Source organism: Neolamprologus brichardi, chromosome 13 (genome assembly GCF_056152115.1).
Source record: "Neolamprologus brichardi isolate AB-2024 chromosome 13, ASM5615211v1, whole genome shotgun sequence".
Lineage (NCBI taxonomy): Eukaryota > Metazoa > Chordata > Actinopteri > Cichliformes > Cichlidae > Neolamprologus > Neolamprologus brichardi.
The window spans coordinates 4,015,716-4,038,224 of record NC_142116.1 but is presented as its reverse complement, the minus strand read 5'-3'; the positions used below and the strand labels follow the sequence as shown (position 1 = coordinate 4,038,224).

General features: G+C 40.3%; 1 protein-coding gene across 3 annotated transcripts in view; it reads left to right on the top strand.

Annotated features, from left to right (window-relative positions):
- atrnl1a (attractin like 1a) overlaps window positions 1-22,509 on the top strand; it is a 359,651-nt gene that overhangs the window by 147,350 nt on the left and 189,792 nt on the right. For all 3 annotated transcript variants that reach the window (XM_087849988.1, XM_087849987.1, XM_087849989.1), the window contains one exon: window positions 13,435-13,487. In XM_087849988.1, the coding sequence (XP_087706114.1) occupies window positions 13,435-13,487 (53 nt within the window). The remainder of the gene's footprint in view (window positions 1-13,434; window positions 13,488-22,509) is intronic.

Here is a 22,509-nt window from a genome sequence, read left to right as displayed (position 1 = left end):
GAGAAAATCCACGGGCAGTTAAAATAACAGAGGCTCTGACTCATTTTATCGCTCTGGATGACCAGCCACTGCCGGTCATGGAAAACATAGGATTGCACCGTCTTACTCGAGCTGCGATATGAAATATAATAAATGAACAGAAGTGTTTATTTATTATTCTGAAAGCTCGAGACAGTGCCAATAGTTCAGTGATATTTTGTAAAATTACAATGTGGAGACTCCGCAATAATTTAACAGAAGTGCTTATTTTTCAGTTGAAATATTTTTGTGGTCATTTTTATTAAGATTTTATTTTTTATTGGCAGAGAATAAAATAAAACCTGTCTTCCAATTCATTGCATTTGTGTGTGTGTGGTAGAAGTATCGGTTTTTGTACTCTGTATCGGCAAGTACTCAGATCCAAGTATTGGTATCGTATCGGTTTGAAAAAATTGGTATCGTTGCATCCCTATCTTGATCATCTTGAGTCATACCTACTGCATGTGACATTTTGACCCCGATTTAGACTTTGACCCTCACCACTGACGACCTTTTGCCAACCTCTCCGTGTCCTTTAAGTAATCCTGAACCCTAGCTCTGCTCCTGACATGAACGTGACTTTGTCTGAGGGCAAAGCACCTGCCCCCTCACACTACCAGAGACTCTCCACATGTTTTCTGTCAACTTTAATCAGTCTTTTCCTGCTGTCAGCGTGCAGAACATTTTGTACTCATATGCAGTCCTCCCCATGTGACCTTGGAAACTTAACCTAGAGAGACACAGATTTTTGCCAATATTTCCCAACTGCATTTTGTCTTCAAACGTGTTTCTGTTGAATTGTGTTGTTTTTGATCGACCTGCAGAGCTAAATAAATTTTAGAATACCTTTGAAGGCCAGGATAATTTTTTACAACACAAACTTTGATATTTTCTGATAAACAGGAACACAAACCTCTTCACTATTTCAAACAACAGCACCAGGGTTGCAAAATGAAACAAATTCAAAAACATTTGAAAACAGTCCCTTAACTGTCTGTGAGGCTGGCTTCAAAACACTGACAGTATAAAAGGTGGATGTAGCCACTTTGGCATCATCTACTATGCTACAAAGTCCCCTTTAAAGGCTTGGAGATGTGTGTTTTAAACATTGCCATTGTGATGTTGTGAAACAAGTGGTGTCTTGTCAATCACAAGTTGCTAGCCAATGAGCGTTCCCTGTAAAATTCTTCTTTCTGATTCTTAAATTTAAAATGTACAAAATGCTCAACAATGGCTGTGGACCTGAAGAAGGAGCTGCTGACCGTCTTCTACCGCTGCTCCATTGAAAGTGTGCTGACATATTGCATCGGTGTGTGGTTCTCCAGCTGCACCACAGCACACAGAAAGGCACTCCAGAGGGTCATCAATATGGCCCAAAAAAGGACTGTACGCACCCAGGACACCGGGTGTTTAAGCTGCTGTCATCTGGCAGGAGGTTCAGGCTGCTGAGGTCCCGAAGAAATAGACTCAAGGACAGCTTTTACAACAGGGCAACAGCCCTGATCAATGCAAATAGCTGACCTGACTGGCTACCTACCTGGACTTTTTTAGGGGGGAGGTAACAATGTTTAAAACAATAATAATATTTATATTTATAACAAGGTGCAATAATAATTAATGTGCAATAATAACAGTGTGCAATACACTTCTTCTTCTTTTTTTATTACTAAGTTATTATACTGTGTTGTGTTGTTTGTGTTGCGTTGTGATGTGTCGTATCGGGTCGTGTTGTGTTATATGTAGTGCCGACGTAGGACAGTTTTCCAATTTCATTGTACTACTGTACTATGTATGACTGTGCAATGACAAAGAGTTATCTTATGAAAAAGGAAGAAAGGACGTTTGCTTGAGTCATGTTCGAGTTCTCGTCACTTTTAAAACTTGCAAACTGCATCCATCTGTTTATAGTGTATCTGCTCCAAAAGGAAGTTAAAGCACCACATATGCTCCCGTTTTCAGATGGAGATCTTTACAGCACAAACAAAAGACATGTTTTTGTATCAAGAACTCAGTAAATATTCACTACACATTGTCTGGGCTTCGGCTACTCAGACAGTCAGATGTCTGTAGCTGCCATCCCTCATCTAATGAGAGTATCTCAGCCGGAGCTCTCTCTCAAGTCTTTATGCCTTTGTGAACACAAATATTTCTATATCATAAATAAAAACAAAAGTAAACAAGTGAACATAAGGCTTAAAATGGTCCCAGATAAGACTCAGACTCTAGCTTCACTGGTGCTTAAATATGGAACTGCTTGCTTATGCTGTCAGGTAGTACAGTAGGACCAAATGACTTGTGTTAATTTAGTTGTAGGGAACTAAACAGGAGAAAGCACAGCTACAGTAGCTGGTTAGCAGTGAGTGAACTAGTTTATCCACTAGTAAGTCATTGGCATCATTGTCTCAGATGGAATAAAAAGTAAAAAGAAAATAAATAAATCACCAAATTTCCATGTGCAACCTGCCCAAGCTGAGACTCTGTGGGAAACCCTGATCATCACTCAGCTACATTGAGTCTACCACTATTAACCCTTTAAAGCCGATCGGAGCAGGCACGCTCTGTTTTGCGTAACTATTTTTAAATCCCTGTAGAACCGGAACCACGTGAGCTAGCGCAATAATCTTTTTTGCATATGAAACCGGAGGAGTTGTACTTACATCTTATGCCATCAGCTTGTCCTCGGTCACAGTTTCCTTCCACATATAGCTTTGCAAAAGTTGCATAAAAAGCGCTTGCAGGAACAAAAACATAATATTCCAAAAACATACTTTGCCGATCCGATCAGCTGTTCATAACACTTCCTACATTGAAATAGACGTCGATCGCATGTCCGCCATTACTTGCCCGAAACCGGAAGTGATGCCATTTTCGCGGAAAATGTAGTTTTTTACTTGTAGGCCTTAGAAGCCTATACTGGTGTTTTTATAAGTCATGTTTGACTTTATGCTTTTCTGAATAGTTGCTGGGATGCTTAGAACTCAAATTGCACTGCTGGAAATAGTTTATTTTGATGCACATGCTGTTTTCTTTGCAAATTTGCATCATAGGATTGTTTTTCATTTTTTTCTGCAGTATATAAAAATTGGTGTATTTCAAAAATAAAACTATGAAGACACTCAAAATAAATTTCCTGTTGTTGTAAACTATTTTTTGCAACTTTTTTGTATTTAAGGTTTTGAGGGATAAGCCTCTTAAATTTCTCCAAGTAGAAATATATGTTAAAAAAACAAAAACGATTTTCAATTTTTTTGTAGTTTATTGCACTTTTTTGCAATTTATGTCGTTACTATGGACTTAATGCAGACATATTATTAAAATTTGGGCTATAATGGTTGTATTGATGCATAGAAACTTGAAATGCTCCCTAAAATGGCTCCACAGCATGTAAAAATATAATGGCGGCCTTGGTTCTGTGGTAGGTCTTAAAGGGTTAATAGAAACAGCTATTAAATATGTGTTAGCTATACTTGTGATCATCAGCAGTTTAATTAGGACAAAAAAACGAACTCAAGACAATGTCGGGTCACTCTGATTATCATGTTAATAACGTGGCACATTTGGAACAAAACTCAGTTAAGCGGACTAAATAAACTAAATAAACGCTGAATTGGAATCGGCCATACGTCCTAAGTACACCTGCTCATTTGGCATTTGTGCTTGTTTTTCCGTGTAACGTTTCTTTTCAGTGCACACGGATATTTCATTATTCTGTTGGAAACTCCACAGAGGGCTGAAAGCAGAAAAGGTTCACTTGTGTGTGTTCACTTGTGCATCACTAAGCCACCGTGCTGCTGTCGCTTTCACCTTTGATTTGCCCTGACGCCGCATCCCTCTTTCTCTCTCGCTCGCTGTAAATGTGTCTCCGTCACAGCGGTGGGTGTTTTGGTTGAGTCACTCCAAAATGGTGTGCCAAGCAGAGGGCCATTTGTTTGTTGTTTTGATTATGAACAAGCAATTTCCCCCCGGGGGTGTGGATGGCGAGCACCCTCGGGTTGCAGCAGGTGCGTGGATGCATATTTGTCTGTGTGAGAGCGTGCGTTCATAAATGCAGAGAATCAGAGAGACGTTGGGACTTGTTTTTGTCTTTGGTGTCTGTACATTTGTACAGATATTGTCACTTTGTCTCGGTTTAGAGTGTCTTTTTATATTTATTTTCTTCGCAATAATTTTGCATCCAACATTAACATAATCAGGTCAGGACACCCACCAATACAAGATCTTCACTGACACATTAATACAGATTCAGATTCCAAATAACAATCATTTTAAACTTCAGTTTAAAAAGTTGCATGCATTAGTTGTACATTTTAGATAATTCCAGCAATCTTTGATGAATGATTATTTGTGCACACTTGTGTAAAAGAATATGTAATCAGCCATAACTTGAACTCTACATCAGATAAAGTTGACATAGCAACAGGTACCTAGTTCATCAAGAGCATGAGATTGTTAGCTTAGAAAATTTAGCTTAGAGTGTTAGCTCGGACATGGAAATGGAGGCTTTCCATTTTCAACACTAACACTCACTGTGCGTTGTCATAGCGCTACATAGTCCTATTACACAGTCATAGTCATACTGATTACGATTTCTGTCAGAGCATATCTACACAACCTCAAAACAACACAACTGTGGGAGCGACCATGTTGAGGGTGTCGCTCAGTAACAGGTTCATTATTTACCTGTTTGAATTTCATTGAAGTAGAGTTTCAATAAAATGACCAAATTTGTATGAGAAGAAAAGAAACTGTTTATAAACTCCAGCAATTTGAAAATCTCAATGGATCAATTGGTATTGATTTAAAATCCAAGCAGTATGTGCTTCCACAATAAATGTAAAGTATTTGGTTTTGGTTAATGTAAATTTATACATAAGCTTTTAAAAATCAAACCATTGTGTGTGTCAGCACTTTTAATGTGCAGTTTATTGAACAGTCCATAATTTCTTCTTTCTTGTCGTGTTGTTTGATTCTTTGATCATTTTGATTTGGCTTTAATTGGCCTTCTCTACTGGGCTCCTTTCATCGACAGCCTATTTGCATGTTTTACTATTCCCAAGCTCAGACCTTCCCAAAGTGTGGGGCCCGCCCCGGGAAAAAAAACAAAACACTTGGACACTGCCAGCACGGGCGCCCACACAAACGCAAAGCAGGAGATGAAGCATCGCTGAATATGTTTCCAAACCAACTTCATTCTAAGCCAAAGACTAGAAAATATGGTGAAGCAAATCTTCCCTTTGGCTTCACCTGCACAAGTGCCGAGGTAGGTCTCCCTGCAGAATTGGTTTTCCCTTTGTCGGGAGCAGCGCTGGGCTGTTTAAATCACGGACAAACAGTATCCCAGATTCTTGATTTTTAGTTCACAAACACTTGTTGTAATGACTAACTACTCCTGACATGTTGGAGATGTTAGCTCTTTATACAGTAAAGTTACAGCGGGATACAAATAACATCAGGCTGATCCTGCCATGATTTGTTCCCCCGTTCAAATCCCGGACAAACAGCATCCAACAGCTGTTTATGTTTTTAAACCCATTTTGCACAGAGAGGCATTTTTGGAAAAATGTATTGACAGCAATGTTGAATATTATTACACAGGAAAAAAAACAACTACACGTAAAATAATCACACTGTGACGCCTCTGCCTTTGTAAATGGAGGGACAGTAACTGTGTGTGTATGTAAGCGTGTAAAACCTGCAGATAGTCAGATTAACAGTATTTCGTCTCTATTTGCCATTCTGCAATTCATCTCATGTAAACAATAACGTGGCACACAGCGTGACGTGAAAGAAGGCACATAAATTTGACGTTGCGTGACGAACTCTGTATTCCTCGTCCACACGGAAACGCAAAAAAAGAGTTTTAAAAAATCTCAGTTTTCGGTGATTAATATGAGGACGAAACAGCTGCGTTTTCAAAAATACCCGTGTAGGTGTGCACGTAGCATAAAAGAGTTAGTAGTTTATTTTATTACTACCTATAATTTATTGCAGATTACTTGTATTTGCTTAATTGTTTACCACTTTTCTTGTAAAACAAAGGGGGGCCTAGCAAAAAAAGTTTGGGAACCACTGCCCAAGTTTAATACCACGTGTTGTCTTTTTTGTCTTGTTTTGTTTTATTCTGTGAATAATCTGCCATAATTAAACCCATAAAATCCCAGCAGTAAAAACATCTTTCTATAGTAAAAAAAATATATTTAATATATATGAGCTAAAATGTTTCGTCTCAATTTTATTTACCTTTGCTGAGAGTTTTACCAGATCAGCACTTGTCATTTGCTGTGTGTGTGTGTGTGTGTGTGTGTGTTGTGTAGCTGACTCACCATTTGTTTTAAGTGATGAGGCTCTCCAGTCTCGTGTGGCCCCTATCTTGTTCCCATTACAGTCGTTTTAAGCAGCTTACGTGTCTGTCCACTTTTTGTGGGAGCTTTGCATCCAGGACTTTATGGTCCCTTGAAGAGTAAAACAAAAACATGTCCTCTGCCCATAAACCTAACCTCTTGCAAGTCTTTCAACTTCTTGATATTAGAGTTACAACATTCAGTATGCATGTTTAAAAAAATCATTATTGATTGCTGCTTCAGCAAATTTGCTAAGTGTGTATTGTTTATAAGATTGTTTCTAAGATTGGGGAAACCTGCAGTCAGCTGAGACTGAAGAAGTCACTTGGATGAGTGACACACGTTTCTCCCACTGAAAACGCTACGTCCAGAAGAACAGAAACAACTTTTGGAGACTGTATTATTTTTTTTTCTAGATTATTAGCAACAATCCTTCCCCTTTTTACAAATGTAATAATATAACTTTTTTTCATGTTCATGTTCATGTTCATGTTTTTTATGTTCAAAATCTGAGCTCATACCACCAAATGCAGCCTACAAATAGAGACGGCTACTTCAAAGCCATCCTATCTATAATTGGGGTCGCACTTGAATTTGTCCCGAAAGACGATATTCCTGCACTGCAAAAAGATCCAGAGCAACAGAATATATGTTTTGAAAATACTATTTTTATAGGTGCCCCTTTTTTTTGATCAACAATTAGATTAATGACTAATTTAATTGCATGATTTCTGTTCGTAACTAACTCGGAACTGCACCAGAATGACAACATCACTAATTAAAATGGATCCAAACTCACTCACAAAACCATAAAATCTGTTTGCATGTGTGTTTTTTCAAAAACATACATGTAAAGATGACCTTTTTTTTTCCCACTTTCCTGCAGAAATGTTCTGCTTGAATTCAAAATACAAAAAAAAATAGGACAAAAGTGCTTTCAATATTAAAGGAGCAGCTTCTGCCACTCAGAAACTTTATTTTGTGAGGCGAGAACGGCACAAAACAGCCTCGTCTAAAAGGAAAGCTCTCTCCATTTTGGCCTCCGCTGCGTCCGGGCTTGCAGAGCATTTGTTTGATAAAAAGTGAGTGCAGAGTGAATACAGTCCCACATCATGAAATAACGGTGGTTAAATCCAAGAGTAAAGTTTGTAAGAAGGCAGAGTAGGGCAGGTTCATGCTTCTTGTACCAGCTAACATATTCTTCAGAGCAGCTATTGTAAGTAGTTGGAATGAATCTCTAACCTACGTTGTGGGTAGAGAAGCAAAATTAAAAATATTTGGAAATATAACCACAGCTTAAAAGAAGAAAACTATGATTAAAATGAGTGAACGTACTTTTTAAATCATATTTGGCTTCAGATAAAGGCCCAAGGCAATTTATGACATTGTGTTTATCAAAGTAAATCTCCTTGTGCTGAAATAGGCTTACTATATTCATTCCTTTGTGGCAGTTGGCTGGGAGCGACTCCAAAGCTTTTAAAGTCACAGAGTCCTCTTGAGATGATGCAGCTCCATTTACCAAGTCTCTTCTCTGGATTCAACACTTTTAATAAGCCTCTTTCATCCTCTCTTAAGCTTCAGTTCTCCTTTTAAGAAGGGCACTTCACCTTCCTTGTGCTTCACTTTGCTTTGGCTTCTAGTCTCAGAGACTGGGTGGGGGGTCTATTTGATTCTTATGTTTTTTTTCCTCCATCCACATCATATGTGGTGGTCTATATGTAATAGAGTCTTGCTCATTTAAGTGGTTTTGAATAGGGATGGGTACCGGTTCTGTCATAAATGGTAGTAACTAGACCGAAAAGCAGCGCACATTTCGGTGCTTTTTTTCCCCCTGAGCTGTGATACACTTTAGATTCTAGCCAATCATTTTACGTTTCCGAGGATAGTAGGCGGGTCCAGGTACGTACGTTCTTTTAGAGCAGAGCTACAGATTAAAATTGCCCAAGGCGAAGCGGTCAAAAGTCTGGCTGTACTTCACAGCAAAAGATGCAAACTCAGCAGCTGCAACAAGTGCTTTAAGCTGATACTGTGATACTGTCAAAGGAGGTAACTCCTCAAATCTGATGAAACACCTGGCGACGCATAGCATTTTTTTAAAAGCCGAGAAATGCGCCGTATTTGATAGCTCGCTGCGAGACCTCACACCGAGCACATCTACTGCGGGTGTGGTGCCTGTTATCGACCCGGAATTTGCAATATCCCCCAAAAACCCGAAGAGGAGAGTCCTGGCCCCTAGCCCTGCCAGTGTAGCAGAAATGATGAGGATGATGATGCAGCAGCAGCCGTTCTTCTCTGCGTGAGTAGCTTAATGTTGTTTGTGTGTAATTTAGGTTGAGTACACTAACCACGTTATTACATTAATGCATGTAAGGTGAACTAGCAAACACCATCATAGCTACATGCAGCTGTCTTCTTGTTTGATGGCAGATACTCCCTTCACCCTGGCCAAAAAGGCTAAAATGACCAAAGAAAAAGTGGAAAACAGTTAAACATGAGAGGTTTTTGGACAAAGTTTGTGTTTTTTCCATTGTTTAAGCACTGCTTCCAGCCAAGAATGATACCATATATGCCCCATAGCTGCAGAAAAGGCTAACATTGTTATCTTTTTACAAAAAAACAGCTGAACATGAGAGGTTTTTGGACCAATTTTGTGTTCTCCATTCTTTAAGCACCGGTTCGAGCACCGTTTAAGCACCGGCACCGTTTCAAAAGTACCGGTTTGGCACCGGTATCGGATAAAACCTAAACGATACCCATCCCTAGTTTTGAACAAATAATGCAGAGGGGGGTACTGTGGAGCAGGTTCAACAAAGCCAGATTTTCTTGGTTATCCAAAAGCCTAATCAGAGTTAACCCAGACTTCCTGCTTCAGGCTTTGTGTTTGATTACATGAGCATTTGCAAGGGGAAAAAAACACTAAATATACATAAAAAACTAAAAGCATCTGATTAAACTTGGATCTTTACTTGGTAATTACACCTAAAAGCTAATCGCGTTTTTGCTTTTCTTTGGTACTTTTGGGTCAATATCATGTTGCACCACTCAGGCTGTCCTTAACATTAGGTCTTGGACTCCTGCTCTGATATTGTTTCTTAAAATTATGAATTTATTGTTCTCTTACTGATTTTCCAACATGGTCCCAAATCATAATGCTACTTCCACCATGCTTCAGTTTGGCTCAGTTCCTGGCATTGGTGTGCCTTTTTCTCTAAACAAGTGTTGTTTACACAGAACATTGTGGTGTTGTGGAACATCCAGGTGGTGCTTCACAAACTTGAGATCTGATTTAAGTAATGGATTCATTTTTTAAGCAGTCATTTCTTCCGTTTCCTTCTGTGTCCAAGTTATAGAAATGTCTGCAGGTGCAGGTTTTGTTGTTACTTTATTTCATCTTCACCTTTTCAAGGATTGTATATCGTGTACATCATGCCTTCTCCTAAAGATTGCAGCTGTCCTGTATTTACTTCAATTATAGACAATTTACATTAACATTTGAGTTTTTAGAAATGCTTTTTGGGTCTTTTCCAGCTTCATACATCTTTAAATTGCTTCTTGTATGGTCCTGTGAAGGTTTTTGTGATCGAGACATGGTTCACACCAATCAGTTTCTAATGAGTGGAGCTGTAACCGGGATTTGTGTCTTTATTTATAGGCAGGGCACATCTACAGCCCACTCTACTCGTCTCCTAATTGGAACAACTGACACCAAGTTGCTTTTTGAAAAGTACCGTTTGAATCCATACTGTTTCACGGGAACTTGCGCTTCTTCCATTTGGCCTGATGGTGGTGTTTATTGACGTCACAGAATTTTCTGCATCCTAATATAACTACCTAAAAAGAATAAATTTAAGATGCTGATGCTTCTTGTTAAAAATGTGTTTCTAGTATCTGACTGCTGCTGTCATATACACATTTCTGTGTCAAAGCCAGTGCACATCTTAATGAGAACTGGCAAGCTGAAGCCAAATGTAGGTCTAAGCTGTTGTTTATCTGTTTAAAGTCTGAGAGGGCTTTTCCTCTAATTTATTAGAGAAGAGTCTTGTTGCTGTTTCTTGTTTTATTGTTGTCCTAAACTCCTGATTCAGGATAAAAGCTCTGTGAAGCTGCTATGGTTTAAGGCCACGTCCTTGGCCAGTGTTTATAGCAGAATGAAATATTCAGCATCCAGCATAGCTCTGTGACCTGCTGCAGCGATACAGAAGAATTCATAAAGACCAGCTGTAAACTCGACCTGCTCTCGCCTTCTTGTTCATGTAGCCCCCCCCCCCCCCCCCCCCCCCCCCCTCACCCCTCACCCATTGTACTCTTGAATGTTCTTTTTAGGCTCTATTTTCTTCCCACTAACTGTCTGTGTTGTTGAACCCTCCCTCCTTAATCTGTTGCACTATGAATCAGTCATTGTTCTGTGGAGCTCTTTGGATTATTCATTGACCATATTTGGTCAGTAAGCTGCATTTGATAGCAGCTGGTTTGCTTTCTCGCTCTCTCTGGTCAAAATACAGGATTCATCAAGTCATTGCAATATCAGTAAACACCTTATTGTTTTTCATTTTAAAGTCTTCCAAATGAATGTCCTATAGAGCCACTCACCCACTGACACAAAAGAGATTTTTCACTCCCTCACGGCGATGCAAAGAGCCGTGAAAGCCTTGGCATTATAATAACAATTATATTTGCTCTTATCACATTTTTTACGGTTCCTTTTCCACCGAGCCTGCACTGGGAGTTTAATAACTGTAGCTTTTGTTCTGTTCTGCCAGGCAATAATTTACTTATCTGTGGCCTAAGCTGCTTCAGGTACACATCATCCATCTTGGCACTTTAATGGCTTTAAAAGTATGCACATCATTTCCCGATGATAACGGAATAAAACCTGTAACTCTGACGTTTTTCTTCTATTAGTTCTACTTACGAACTTAAAACATTCATTAATTCTGTTTATGTTTGATTTTTTTTTAACAGATATTTGTTGCAAGAGCTCATTTGAGTTATTAGGGACTTTTTGTGGACCTAAAGGTCACAGATGTCAGCAACAGCCAATTACCGCCCATCAACAGATGATGCATGCATTTTAAAAAGATGTAAAAAGTCTTTTTGGTCACAGTGAATCGGCCTAAATGTCAAAAATGAAGTTCAGATAAAAAGTGAAACGCAGACTCTGATAAACAATTTATTGTTTCACAATGCTTTTTGGAAAATACGTCCACAATGACAGCGGCTGTTGTCTGAAAAGTGAAATGTCAGGGTGTTTGTCTCTTGCCATTGTCAAAAATATGACGAATATGTTTCCTTCTTTGTTTTCCACTCAGCAGCCTTGATTAGAGTCAGCCCAGACAATCCAAGACAGAAATTTCAATCTGAGTGACCTAGAAGAGTACAGGTCGAACCTTTGAGTCGCATTTAAAAAAAGGTAGCATTTACCGTAAAGCAATGTGCTTTTAAAAGTCTGTCTACTTCAATATCAGTCTTGAAAGATAGCAAAACACTGTCAGTGTCTGTTGCTTGCCTAATGTTTTGTCTGAGCTCTTCTACAAGTCTTGTGAATTTTATATTTATTATAATTGAAGAAGTTCATCCTTTGGTCAGTTTTTGATAGATTAATCTGTCATTACTAATCCGTCACAACCATTGGCGAACGTGGCTCAAGAGTTGGGAGTTCGTCTTGTAATCGGAAGGTTGCCGATTCGAGCCCCGGCTTGGACAGTCTCGGTCGTTGTGTCCTTGGGCAAGACGCTTCACCCGTTGCCTACTGGTGGTGGTCAGAGGGCCCGGTGGCGCCAGTGTCCGGCAGCCTCGCCTCTGTCAGTGCGCCCCAGGGCAGCTGTGGCTACAATGTAGCTGCCATCACCAGTGTGTGAATGTGTGGATGACTGGATATGTAAAGCGCTTTGGGGTCCTTAGGGACTAGTAAAGCGCTATATAAATACAGGCCATTTACCATTGTAGCAGAATTTACATTTGTCATAATTACCACAACTTGCTATCATTCTGTCTGTGAAAGTTTATTGGTCCAAGGGGACCTTCTCTGTGCTGTGTGTAGTGTGATGTACTTGAGCTACCTGTTGCAAACCACTCTGACTGACCTGGACGTTTTACTTTCTTAGCCAGAAGCATTTTTTTTCTCTATAATGGGTAATGCTGAAGTGATTCCACTTTACAGGCTGTAGCTCGCCAGTCTGTCTGACCAGTTAACATCCTGTCTTATCCAGGTAATCGTTAAACGCAAAAACACAAAAGATAAACAAGGTTGTTCCAGAGTTTTCCACCCCAGCCAAAGCTGACCAGTTGCTTGAGCTAACGTGTTACTCTAAAGCGTGATCGAGAACAGCTACGCTATTGTCCCAGCTATGGATCTGAGCGCAGCAGTTGCTTTTCAACGTTGTCTTTTCAAGTGATGTGTTTTTGTATGGATTTCCAGTGTGATCTCATCCCAGGGCATCTAATAGTGCAGATTTGTCAAATGTGGTAAGAGCCTCTGTTTAGCTCTCCGGCTTATGAGGGAGGCACAGTTTGTGCCCTGTTTGTGGCTTTGTGTCTGATTTACTGTTTTTATATCATGGAAGTGAAGCCAAGAGGACACCTTGAGCAGTTTCCTTTGGACTTGGATGGAGCTGGGCCGCCCTTTGCATATAAATCCGCCACATTTGTTGAGTTTGTTCAGAAATCTAACCTGACCCACTGTTTCTCGTGCATGTGCATGAAATTCTTTAGAATGTGGAGACACTGAAGACTTTGGAAGAAACTGTCTCTCTCATCAGCGTTATAGTTTGAGGTTTTCTTTTTGGTAATTATGCGTGCCTGCTTGTATGCGTGAGTCTGTGAGGCTCTGGGAAATAGAGAGCACGCAACTGATTAGAGAGAATTATCGGGGGAATTGGCCTCACAAAAAGCTGGCAGAAGACGACACACACACACACACACACACACACACACACACACACACACACACACACACACACACACACATTTTAAGACAAAAACTTCATGCAAACTCAAGCTGCATTGAATGCAGATGCTATTATTCTTTGTCTCACTTCTTTTCTTTGTACCGCTCTCTTTTTCTGTGTTGTTGCAGATGTGACTCAGAGAACCGTTACCTTGGTAACCCCCTTCGAGGAACCTGTTATTGTAAGTATCCCGCCACCGATACACCTGAGTCTCCCTCGCCTGCGCACATCCATTCTCACCTTGATTAATCTGTCAGTCTGTGTGCATGTTTCGTTTATTTTGTGTCTCCAAAAAGAAAGGAAAGCGTCCAGGAAGTGGACACGAACCTTGTTAGTTTTCATTATTTTAAGTGACCACAGAGTAATAATCTTAATTACTTAATTTAATAAAGTAAAAGAAACTTCCTTTATTTGAACTTTGTTGAAACTTACTGCAATGGACATACACTTCAGTTGGGCAAATGTGGAAATTAGTGATTAGCTTTATTAATCACACATACTGCCAAAGGGTGACTTTCAGTACAGCTTAGAAGTGTCATTAAGTAGATTTCATAGCGTTTTGGTGAAAAATTGATTGTGACTTGAATACAAATCTGCATTGTTGTTTACCGGTTGTGTCTAGAATGTTAACTGATTTAATCTCTTTGAGAAAACAGAGCTGTAGAAGCTACAGAGGGATGCAGCCACAGGCTAGGTTTACATCACGATCTGCCCTGAGAATCTTCTTGTTTGCAGTGATTGATAGATTGATAATACTTTATTCATCCCGAGGGAAATTGGGTTAAGGCTGCCGGCCGTGCCAGCGCCATCTTACCATACATACATTACACAAACATCACATGGGGAAGACAGGTCAGAGAGGTCTAACAATGGAAAATGCACAACATGAGGAAAGATGAGGAGAAAAAAGATTGGTAGATGTCGTTCAATGTCCTCCATCGAGAGTGTCGGCAGACACACAACGCAACCGACCATTGAGTATCCAGCAGCAAACGTCTCGCAGGACAATCGGGCTCTCCCAAGCCCAGGAAGGTGTCACTTCCATTACGGGACCAGTTGATCAAATCCATAATTCTTTAGGTTTTAGAGAACAAGACTGAGAAACTCTTTGAGGGTTAGAGAATAAGCGAGACTATACAAAAGACATGAGAAACCAAGCAGGAAAGATGAGGGAGAGGGAGAAAAGTGCGAAGAGCCAAGAGAGCAAAAATAAAAAAATAAAAAAATAAAAAATGATGGAAATGATGAAGGTTGACAGAAAGGCCTGGAAGGGCTCTCGTGGACTGATTCAGATGATGTTATGAGCTGTAGTGAGAGCTGGGAGCATGTGAAAGTGAGCCTGGAAAGATGGAGGTATGAACTGGAGAGTAGGGATGCACCGATACCGGTATCGGCCTGGATACCACATTTTCTAAAGTACTCGTACTCGTTAAAAGTCCCCCGATACTGAGGACCGATACCACGGTCTGAGACCTGTCTATGTTTGAGCGGCATGTAAGGGGTTAATCACAGGCGCCGAGTGCCCGCCCCCGGGCCCCGGCTGCAGCTCAGAGCTGGGAGAAGGCGAGGCGAGACATATCAGCCGTGTGGAACTATTTCAAAGTGAACAAAGATGCGAAAACAAAGGCGGACTGCAAATTGTGCTCAGCGAAATTGTCCAGAGGAGGCTCTAAAGGTAGCGCATTTAACACAAGCAATTTAATCAAGCACCAAAATCCCAACACGACAACGAGTACAAAGAGTTTACCCACGCTTATTAGCACAGAGGAGCATAGCTGATGCTATAGCAGTGGGACGGAAAATAGTTGGGCATTTTAAACATTCCGCCTTAGCCTACTCCCGCCTCGAGGACATTCAGGGACAGCTCAACCAGCCAATAAAGAGACTGCAGCAGGACGTACAGATGCGCTGGAACAGCACGTATTACATGCTCCAGTCCCTCATTGAGCAAAAGCGAGGGCTGGGCGTGTCCGAGCACGAACTCCCTGACTATCTCACCGCTCACCAATGGGCTCTTATGGAGACGACTGTTGCCATCCTCGCCCCCTTTGAGGAACTAACTAAAAAAGTGAGCAGCTACGACGCACTAGCCTCTGATGTCATCCCAGCTGTGACTGTGCTTGTGAGACTTCTAAACAGAGAAACAGACGAACAAATTTAAAATTAAATTTTGTTTTTTTATAATTATTTATTCTGTAATATGTTGCATACAACATGCTTTTCATTTTAAATAAATGTTCTTAATTCCAAACTAGTCCCTTGTTTGTTTGTTTTTTGTTAAATTATAGGACTAAAGCTGTTACCTGCAAATTTAAATCATGTTTTTATTAAGTACTCGGTATCGGCGAGTACTGAAATGCAAGTACTCGTACTCGTTTCCAAAAAAGTGGTATCGGTGCATCCCTACTGGAGAGAATAGAAGCAAGAGAGCATACATGTGGAAATGAGAGGAGGACAGGTCTAACAGGCTGCGAGGACTAGTAAAAGTAGATGAATTTAAATATGTGGTTATAACTATTCAAAGAGAGTGCAGACAGGGTGGAATGGGTGGAGACAAGTATCAGGGGTGATTTGTGACAGAAGCACAGCAGCAAGAGTGAAGGGCAAGGTTTATAGGATGATAGTGAGACCTGCTATAAACAGGTTGCAACATAAAGACAGAGGATATCAGAGGACGGCTCAGACCGAGCAGTCGGGAGGCAAAGTTGGAGAAGCAAGGCTGAGATGTTTTGGGCATCATTTTGGATGATGTTGATCTGACAGACTGGAGAAAAAGAGGAAGATGTAGTAGTGAAAGAGGATATGCAAAGGACGTGTGTTTTGGAGGAGGAGTCTAGAGTTTGGGTGAAATGGAGGCAGAAGATTTGCTGTGCTGACCCCTAAACGGAGCAGAGCAGTCAAAAGAAGAATCTCTTCAAGAAAACATGACCCTATTTAGGTAAAATGCAAATGAAGCTTTGGTTATGTCCCTTAAAATTGAATTTTCAAATCAAATTTCTGGCCCTGACACAGAATCACACTTCCTTCCTTCCTAGCATGTCATGTAGCAGGTTTACCACAACTATACATTCATTTGAGAGTCTAGTGGGGTGATTGATTTTCAAAGAGTAGTTAAATATTTTCCAGCGAATATCTGTCTATCCAGTACTTTTGGCTCTAAATGGACATTCTTAGTTGGTAGTAAACCTTTTGGTAGATGTTAGTATTGAAATAACTGCATCACTGTTAGGGCTGCACGATTTTCTGGCTTAGAATTGAGATCACGATTCTCTCACGATTTTCTTTTCCAGTATAAATATTTATTGCACTTTTTAACTGCACATCAACTTCGTAACAGTTGAGACTGAACATAAAAACAATAAATAAACATAAAAACAACAAATGTCTCACATTTTGTCGTTGCCGCAAAATGTTGTACTGCTTGAAATTGCGTCTCCACCGTTGCTCGACACTGCGTGTATAGAGCAGGTAGTGCAACAATAGAAAAATAGTTGCGGGACGGCACTGTGTAGCGTTTGTCTAGCGTGTTGATCGTTTTCCTAAATCCCTCGTTTTGCACAGTGTTGATGGAGCCATATCTTTGGTCAGGTGATAAGTAATAGCCTCCGTAATTTCTTTGTGCCTGCGGGAGTTCGACGGGTATAGGGAAGCGCTGTATAAGGTTCCCGTTATTGATGTTTGGGTGGTTGACCGGGACGCATTTTCTCCAGTCACTTTCTCGTCATCCCTGACGTGCTCTCCGTTGTTTTTTCCTGCTAATTTTAGCAGCCAGCTTCTGTATCACGTGGTATAAGGCTCCGCCCTTGTCATTTGTTGAGCAGGAAGAGTGAGCGCTTGTTTTCATGCAGATTACGTCCCGGATCAAAATGCGGCACAATCGTCGTCGTCTTCTTTTTTTTTCTTTTTTTTTGTAAAATCGTTGTCATTTGGAAATGAGATCGCACATAAGTATGAATCGAGAACGCGATTTGATTTTCTAACGATTAATCGTGCAGCCCTAATCACTGTGTTGTTTTGCCTTCTCGTGAGCAAAAACATGGTCTGAATCTGATGGTTTTCTCATAAAATAAGAGTCGGATCCAATTTGAACACCAATATGTGCCTCACTTTTGATTGTGAGAGAGGGTCCAGTTATTGTTATTTATTTGCTTGACCACAAAAGCATCATATCTACTGCATGTCTGAGGCAAATGTAGAAATAAGCCATAACCATCTCTCAGTAGTTGGACTCATATATTGAAGTTTTGAAAAAGAAAAAAAAAGAACACCATCTTCTTGTAACAGTTGGTTGCAAATATTTTCTTACTTTTGAAATGGATAAAGAAACAAAGTTTTGTTCCGCTCCACAACTTTGTTTTCCTGCTTCCAGATGCTAGCAAGGATCACATTGACTTATCTCATTTGCAACAAATTGCTGGTTTTCCTTTCAAAGGGCAAACGAAGGAGGAATGCTGCAGACAAAACAGATGTTTTGTGGCACACAACCATTCTCACTCAGTCTGCATCTTCTCCGTCTCTCTCGCAGCCACTTGTGCATAAATACATACACGCGTTCAGTCTATGAATTGCCATCATCGCTTCTTATATTATAACACACTACAATCACGTTCAAGTCCTGTCAATGTCAATAACCCTCTAGTTTGAGTGAGGCTATCATTGTTTCAATGAGGGAGGCTTGAAAGGATACAGCAATCAGAAGCCATCAATTGCACTGGTAACATCAGAAATGCCTTTGATCGCAAAACAAGGTCTGTTGAAGAAAGGATAGCAGCATACTCTCACCTTTGCTGCTGGAAAACTTTTATCTTGATATGCTTTGACTGAGCGGTTTGCACCATTGTGCCCTTCAAGGAAAGGCAACAGTCAGTTAAAGAAACAAACCAGCTAAGATTTTGGAAATTAATTATTTATTGTTAAACAGTTCGATCACACCGCAGTTATTTTTGCCTGGAAAGAGAGCAGTTTGCTTTGAAGGTACATTCAGTATCTTTTTTGAGGATTTTAAATAGGAAAAAATAAGTTATCGTCTTGTACATATACTCTATACTGGCAAAATTATTCACTTACCAATCAAAACTATTAAAATCAGGTGTTTTGATCACTTCCATAGCCACAGGTGTAAAGAATTAAGCACCCAGACATGCAGACCGCTTCTACAAACATGATTAAATTACGTGCTCTGTGAATGCCAGTGTGGTATTCCCTACTAAATATAACACAATCAGCTGTTAGCAGTATTATAACAAAGTGGAAGCGATTGAGAACAAAAGCACATGAGCCACAAAGTGGTAGGTCTCTTAAAGTCACAGAGCGGGGTCGGCGAGGTGCTTAGTGTGCAGAGGGCACCAGCTTTCTGCAGAGTTAATCAGTACAGACTGCAAACTTCATGTGGCCTTCAGATTAGCTCGACATCACTGTGAAGAGAGTTTCGTGGAATTGCTTCCAGTGGCTGAGCAGCTGCATCCAAGCTTTACATCACCAAGCACAATGCAAAGCATCAGATGCAGTGCTGTAACGCATGCTGCCACCGGAGACGAGCAGTGGAGACGGGAGTTAGAATCATTTGGCGATTGATGAGCCAATTGAGGTTCGGTACTTGTCAGGAGAACAGGACTTGTCTAACTACACTGTGCCAAATGTAAAGTTAGATAGAGGTTGTTGTGTGAGTTTGTTTCTTCAAGAGTTAGGCTCAGCTTCTTAGTTCCAGTGAAACGGACACTTAATGGTTGAGCATACCAAGACCTCTGGGACAATTTTAGGCAGATGAGCAAACACTTTTCACTATGTAGTATACATTGAGTAGTGTGTGATAACACCTTCCAACAAAATGATGCATTCTCATGAACTTTAGAATTAATCTGTGATTCAAATTCCTTCCACTAAATTACTTTTTATTTATGTGGCTAGAGACTGGTCAGATACTTAGCACCTTCAAACTCAAGATATGAAGGATCATAGCTATGTTTATTATTTGAGAAGGGGTTCCCTTTATCCAAGGAAGTAATGATGTGAAAGAAAGAGATAATGAGATCGGCACTAGGTTAAAAAAATAAAAATCTTCCTCCTCAGTTCAACCCTGATTTCCTGAACTGAAGTAGAGCTCTAGAGTGCTAGACTTGACAAAATATTTAATTGACAAATATCCGATTTATTCTTGATTTATTGCTAAGTGTTGATTATTCAAATATGTTGAAACACATCGGCCAGCAGCAGCATTATGGAGACATGCGAAGAGCTGTCTGTGGCTGGTATGGAGTACAGACTTGCATTTAATGCTTCTGATCTCTCTTGGTTTACTAAAACATGTTTTTTTCCTTTAGGATTATACACTTTAATGGGGAGGTGTAAGAAAACAGAAATGAGTTCACTGCAATCTACTGACATCTAGTGGTCATATTTTGCACACTGTACCTTTAAAGCAGGGGCTGGCAACCTTTCTGATGATGAGTGCCATCTAAAATTACCTCAGAAGTCAATGTGCCATATGATTGCATTAGCAATAAATTTAATAACGCTTTATATTAAGTTACACACTATATAGAAGAACTTTAAAGAATTATATTTGTTCGCAGATGTTGGCAGCTATCAGCGAATAGTTATCAGCTATTTTGAAACAAAAGAGACACTTTTTATCCATAACAGCAGATGAACTGTACAACAGAAAATGCAAATGCTATTTATGGTCTCCTCACAACAATGATAAGAAAAATGAACTGGGCCAATATGGCATGTTTGTAAATACAGAGACTCACATGTTAATGTGATCTCTGGTCTCTCACTCAGAGACACAGGTCTCTAAGTGTCCAGCATTCAGACGGCTACCTGAGGACACTTTTGAGAGAAAGTCTGCTCACACAGATATGTAGAGCCAAATACTGTCAATAAGGCCTCTGCAATGTTCTGAAGACAGTTAAACTTGTCAGGTAGTGATGTCCAGCAGGTGAAAATGCAGCTCCATGAACATGAACAGCTGTGGATTCCAGCTGCGTTTGTAGTTCTGCAAACTTTGACCCCCACAGAGTCGAAGTTTTTATTTCAATCAGCTGCATTTCGATGTTGCATTAACTGGCATTAACTCAGCCAGTTAATGCGAGACAAATCCAGCTGCTTATTAAAGATTTCTGGTTTGATCAGAAAAGAAAACATTGGTCCATGAGCGGAAAGCTCCTGAAGCATTTGAAGTGTCGGAATGTGGAAATTTCAACATCGCTTGAAAAAACTGCCAGCTAGCAACGTCCCTGTCACCGGTAGGCTGTTATTTTTTGCCAATTACAAGTTGAATCTGGTATTTGGGGTTGTTAGCTAAGATACCGTCATTGAGAAGCGGCACAACTGTGCCTATGCGAGCTAATTTGCGATGTGCACCGCTGGCGCAGCCATTTATTTTTTAATCAGATTAATTCACTGCGTGTCGTGCCCTGGGCTGGACTGGGACAAAAAAAAAATCGGCCCGGGCATTTTGACTAGAGACCGGCCCCCCAGGTATTAAAGCCATAAAGCCTTTGAATGAAAACAAACACTGTTGTGACAGTGATGTACAGTCTTGTTGGTATAAGTATGATTTCTATACATTTTACATCAGATAAAAACTTTGGTTGTAAGATTCAGATAATTATTTTTTAAAAGCGAGACTTTTTAAATGAGAATAAGAAAGAAAAGTATTTCTTTTTGCCCCCTTTCCCTGTTAATGCCTTACCTGGCAAAACTTTGCTAGATCCACCCCTGCACATTTACCAGCTGTCAAGTACTTAGAAAAGGATCCTGGTGTTATTTGTCTCTCAGAAACAGTTCATAACTTCAACTCATTCATGTCACCTAAAAGGTAAACCTGTTTCTCCATCACCTGTTCAGCTCTGATGATTCAGTAAGGACGTCTCCTGCTTTCATCTTCATGTTTCCCTCTCACCACATATCCAAACCGACATCATGACCAGCAGCTTTTACAGCTGTGGCTCCAGCAAACATCAGCTGACACTAGAAAGTAATATTAAATAAATTCTAACAACAGCTGATCAAGCTTAAACGTGCTGCTGTTGTTTAGCGTGACATCCGGCGGTTTCCTCTTTCTGGCGCAAAGTGGGCGATAAACAAACAAGAGAGAAAAGCTGATCAGCTGATCATTGACCAGTTTCATGATTGAAGTAGCAACAGAAGAGGCAACTGACAGCGTAAAGACGCAGAATAACTCCACCTTTGCATCTTTTTCCATTCTAGCTGAAGTACGGGACTGTGTTCCTTTTCAGCTCAATACAAAACATGTAATATTTTCTCTGAATACAGGATGATTCCATTTTTACGGGACGGTTGGCAACTCTACTAACTTATCTATCTATCACTATCAGTAACATCATAACATCCACCCAGCTGTATAGAAACTCCGTCATAGCTAGTACGCAGTACGAGTTATTGTAACTGACGGTAAAAAGTCACCACAACGAAAATAAACTCCACCTAAACTTGGTTTATATCTGACCCAGACAGACTGCAGGTCATAACTTCTTACCTGAAGTTCAGTTCACCTGACACTTGGACCGGCGGCCGCCTCGGTTCTCTCTTCCTCCTGCCTCCCCTTTCCCTCATCCACCTGCTGGCCTCTGTGGAAGCTTCGCCATAACCCCGACCAAACAACTCAGTTATTTTTACACATCGGCCAGCATCTGGCCAATCCGCCACCTTTCATTATTTATACCGTTACAAAAAAAAAAAATCAGGCCAACTGTGGTCGTGCCATCAGTTAACCCTTCACGTGCCAGCTGTGGCACGCGTGCCCAGGGTTGCCGACCCCTGCTCTAACATTTTTGCACTGGGTTGTAAACATGCTTATTCCTCTGCAGAGTTAGGGTTATTCTAACGTGGGAGTCCAGGGAACTGACTAGCTTTTGGAATCTGCCTCAAATGACCATTTAAGGAACAGCAGTTTTTTTGGTTTATTTTTTTGGTTTATCCATGTTGTCTTAATTGTTTCCCCAGACACCGCCAATTGATTTGTCCCAGTCTTGCAGACAGTCTGACCAGCAAGCAAATGCTATTTAGTTCCTTCATGTCAAAATCAAATCAGACGCTCTACAGTGAACACTACTACAAATAAGAAGTAAATATGTGAAAATATGTGTTCAAAAGGATAATATTACCCCTGTGATTGCTTTTGAAACAACTGCTATTTTATTTGACTCTTAATAGATTGTCTATTTTTATCCAGTCTG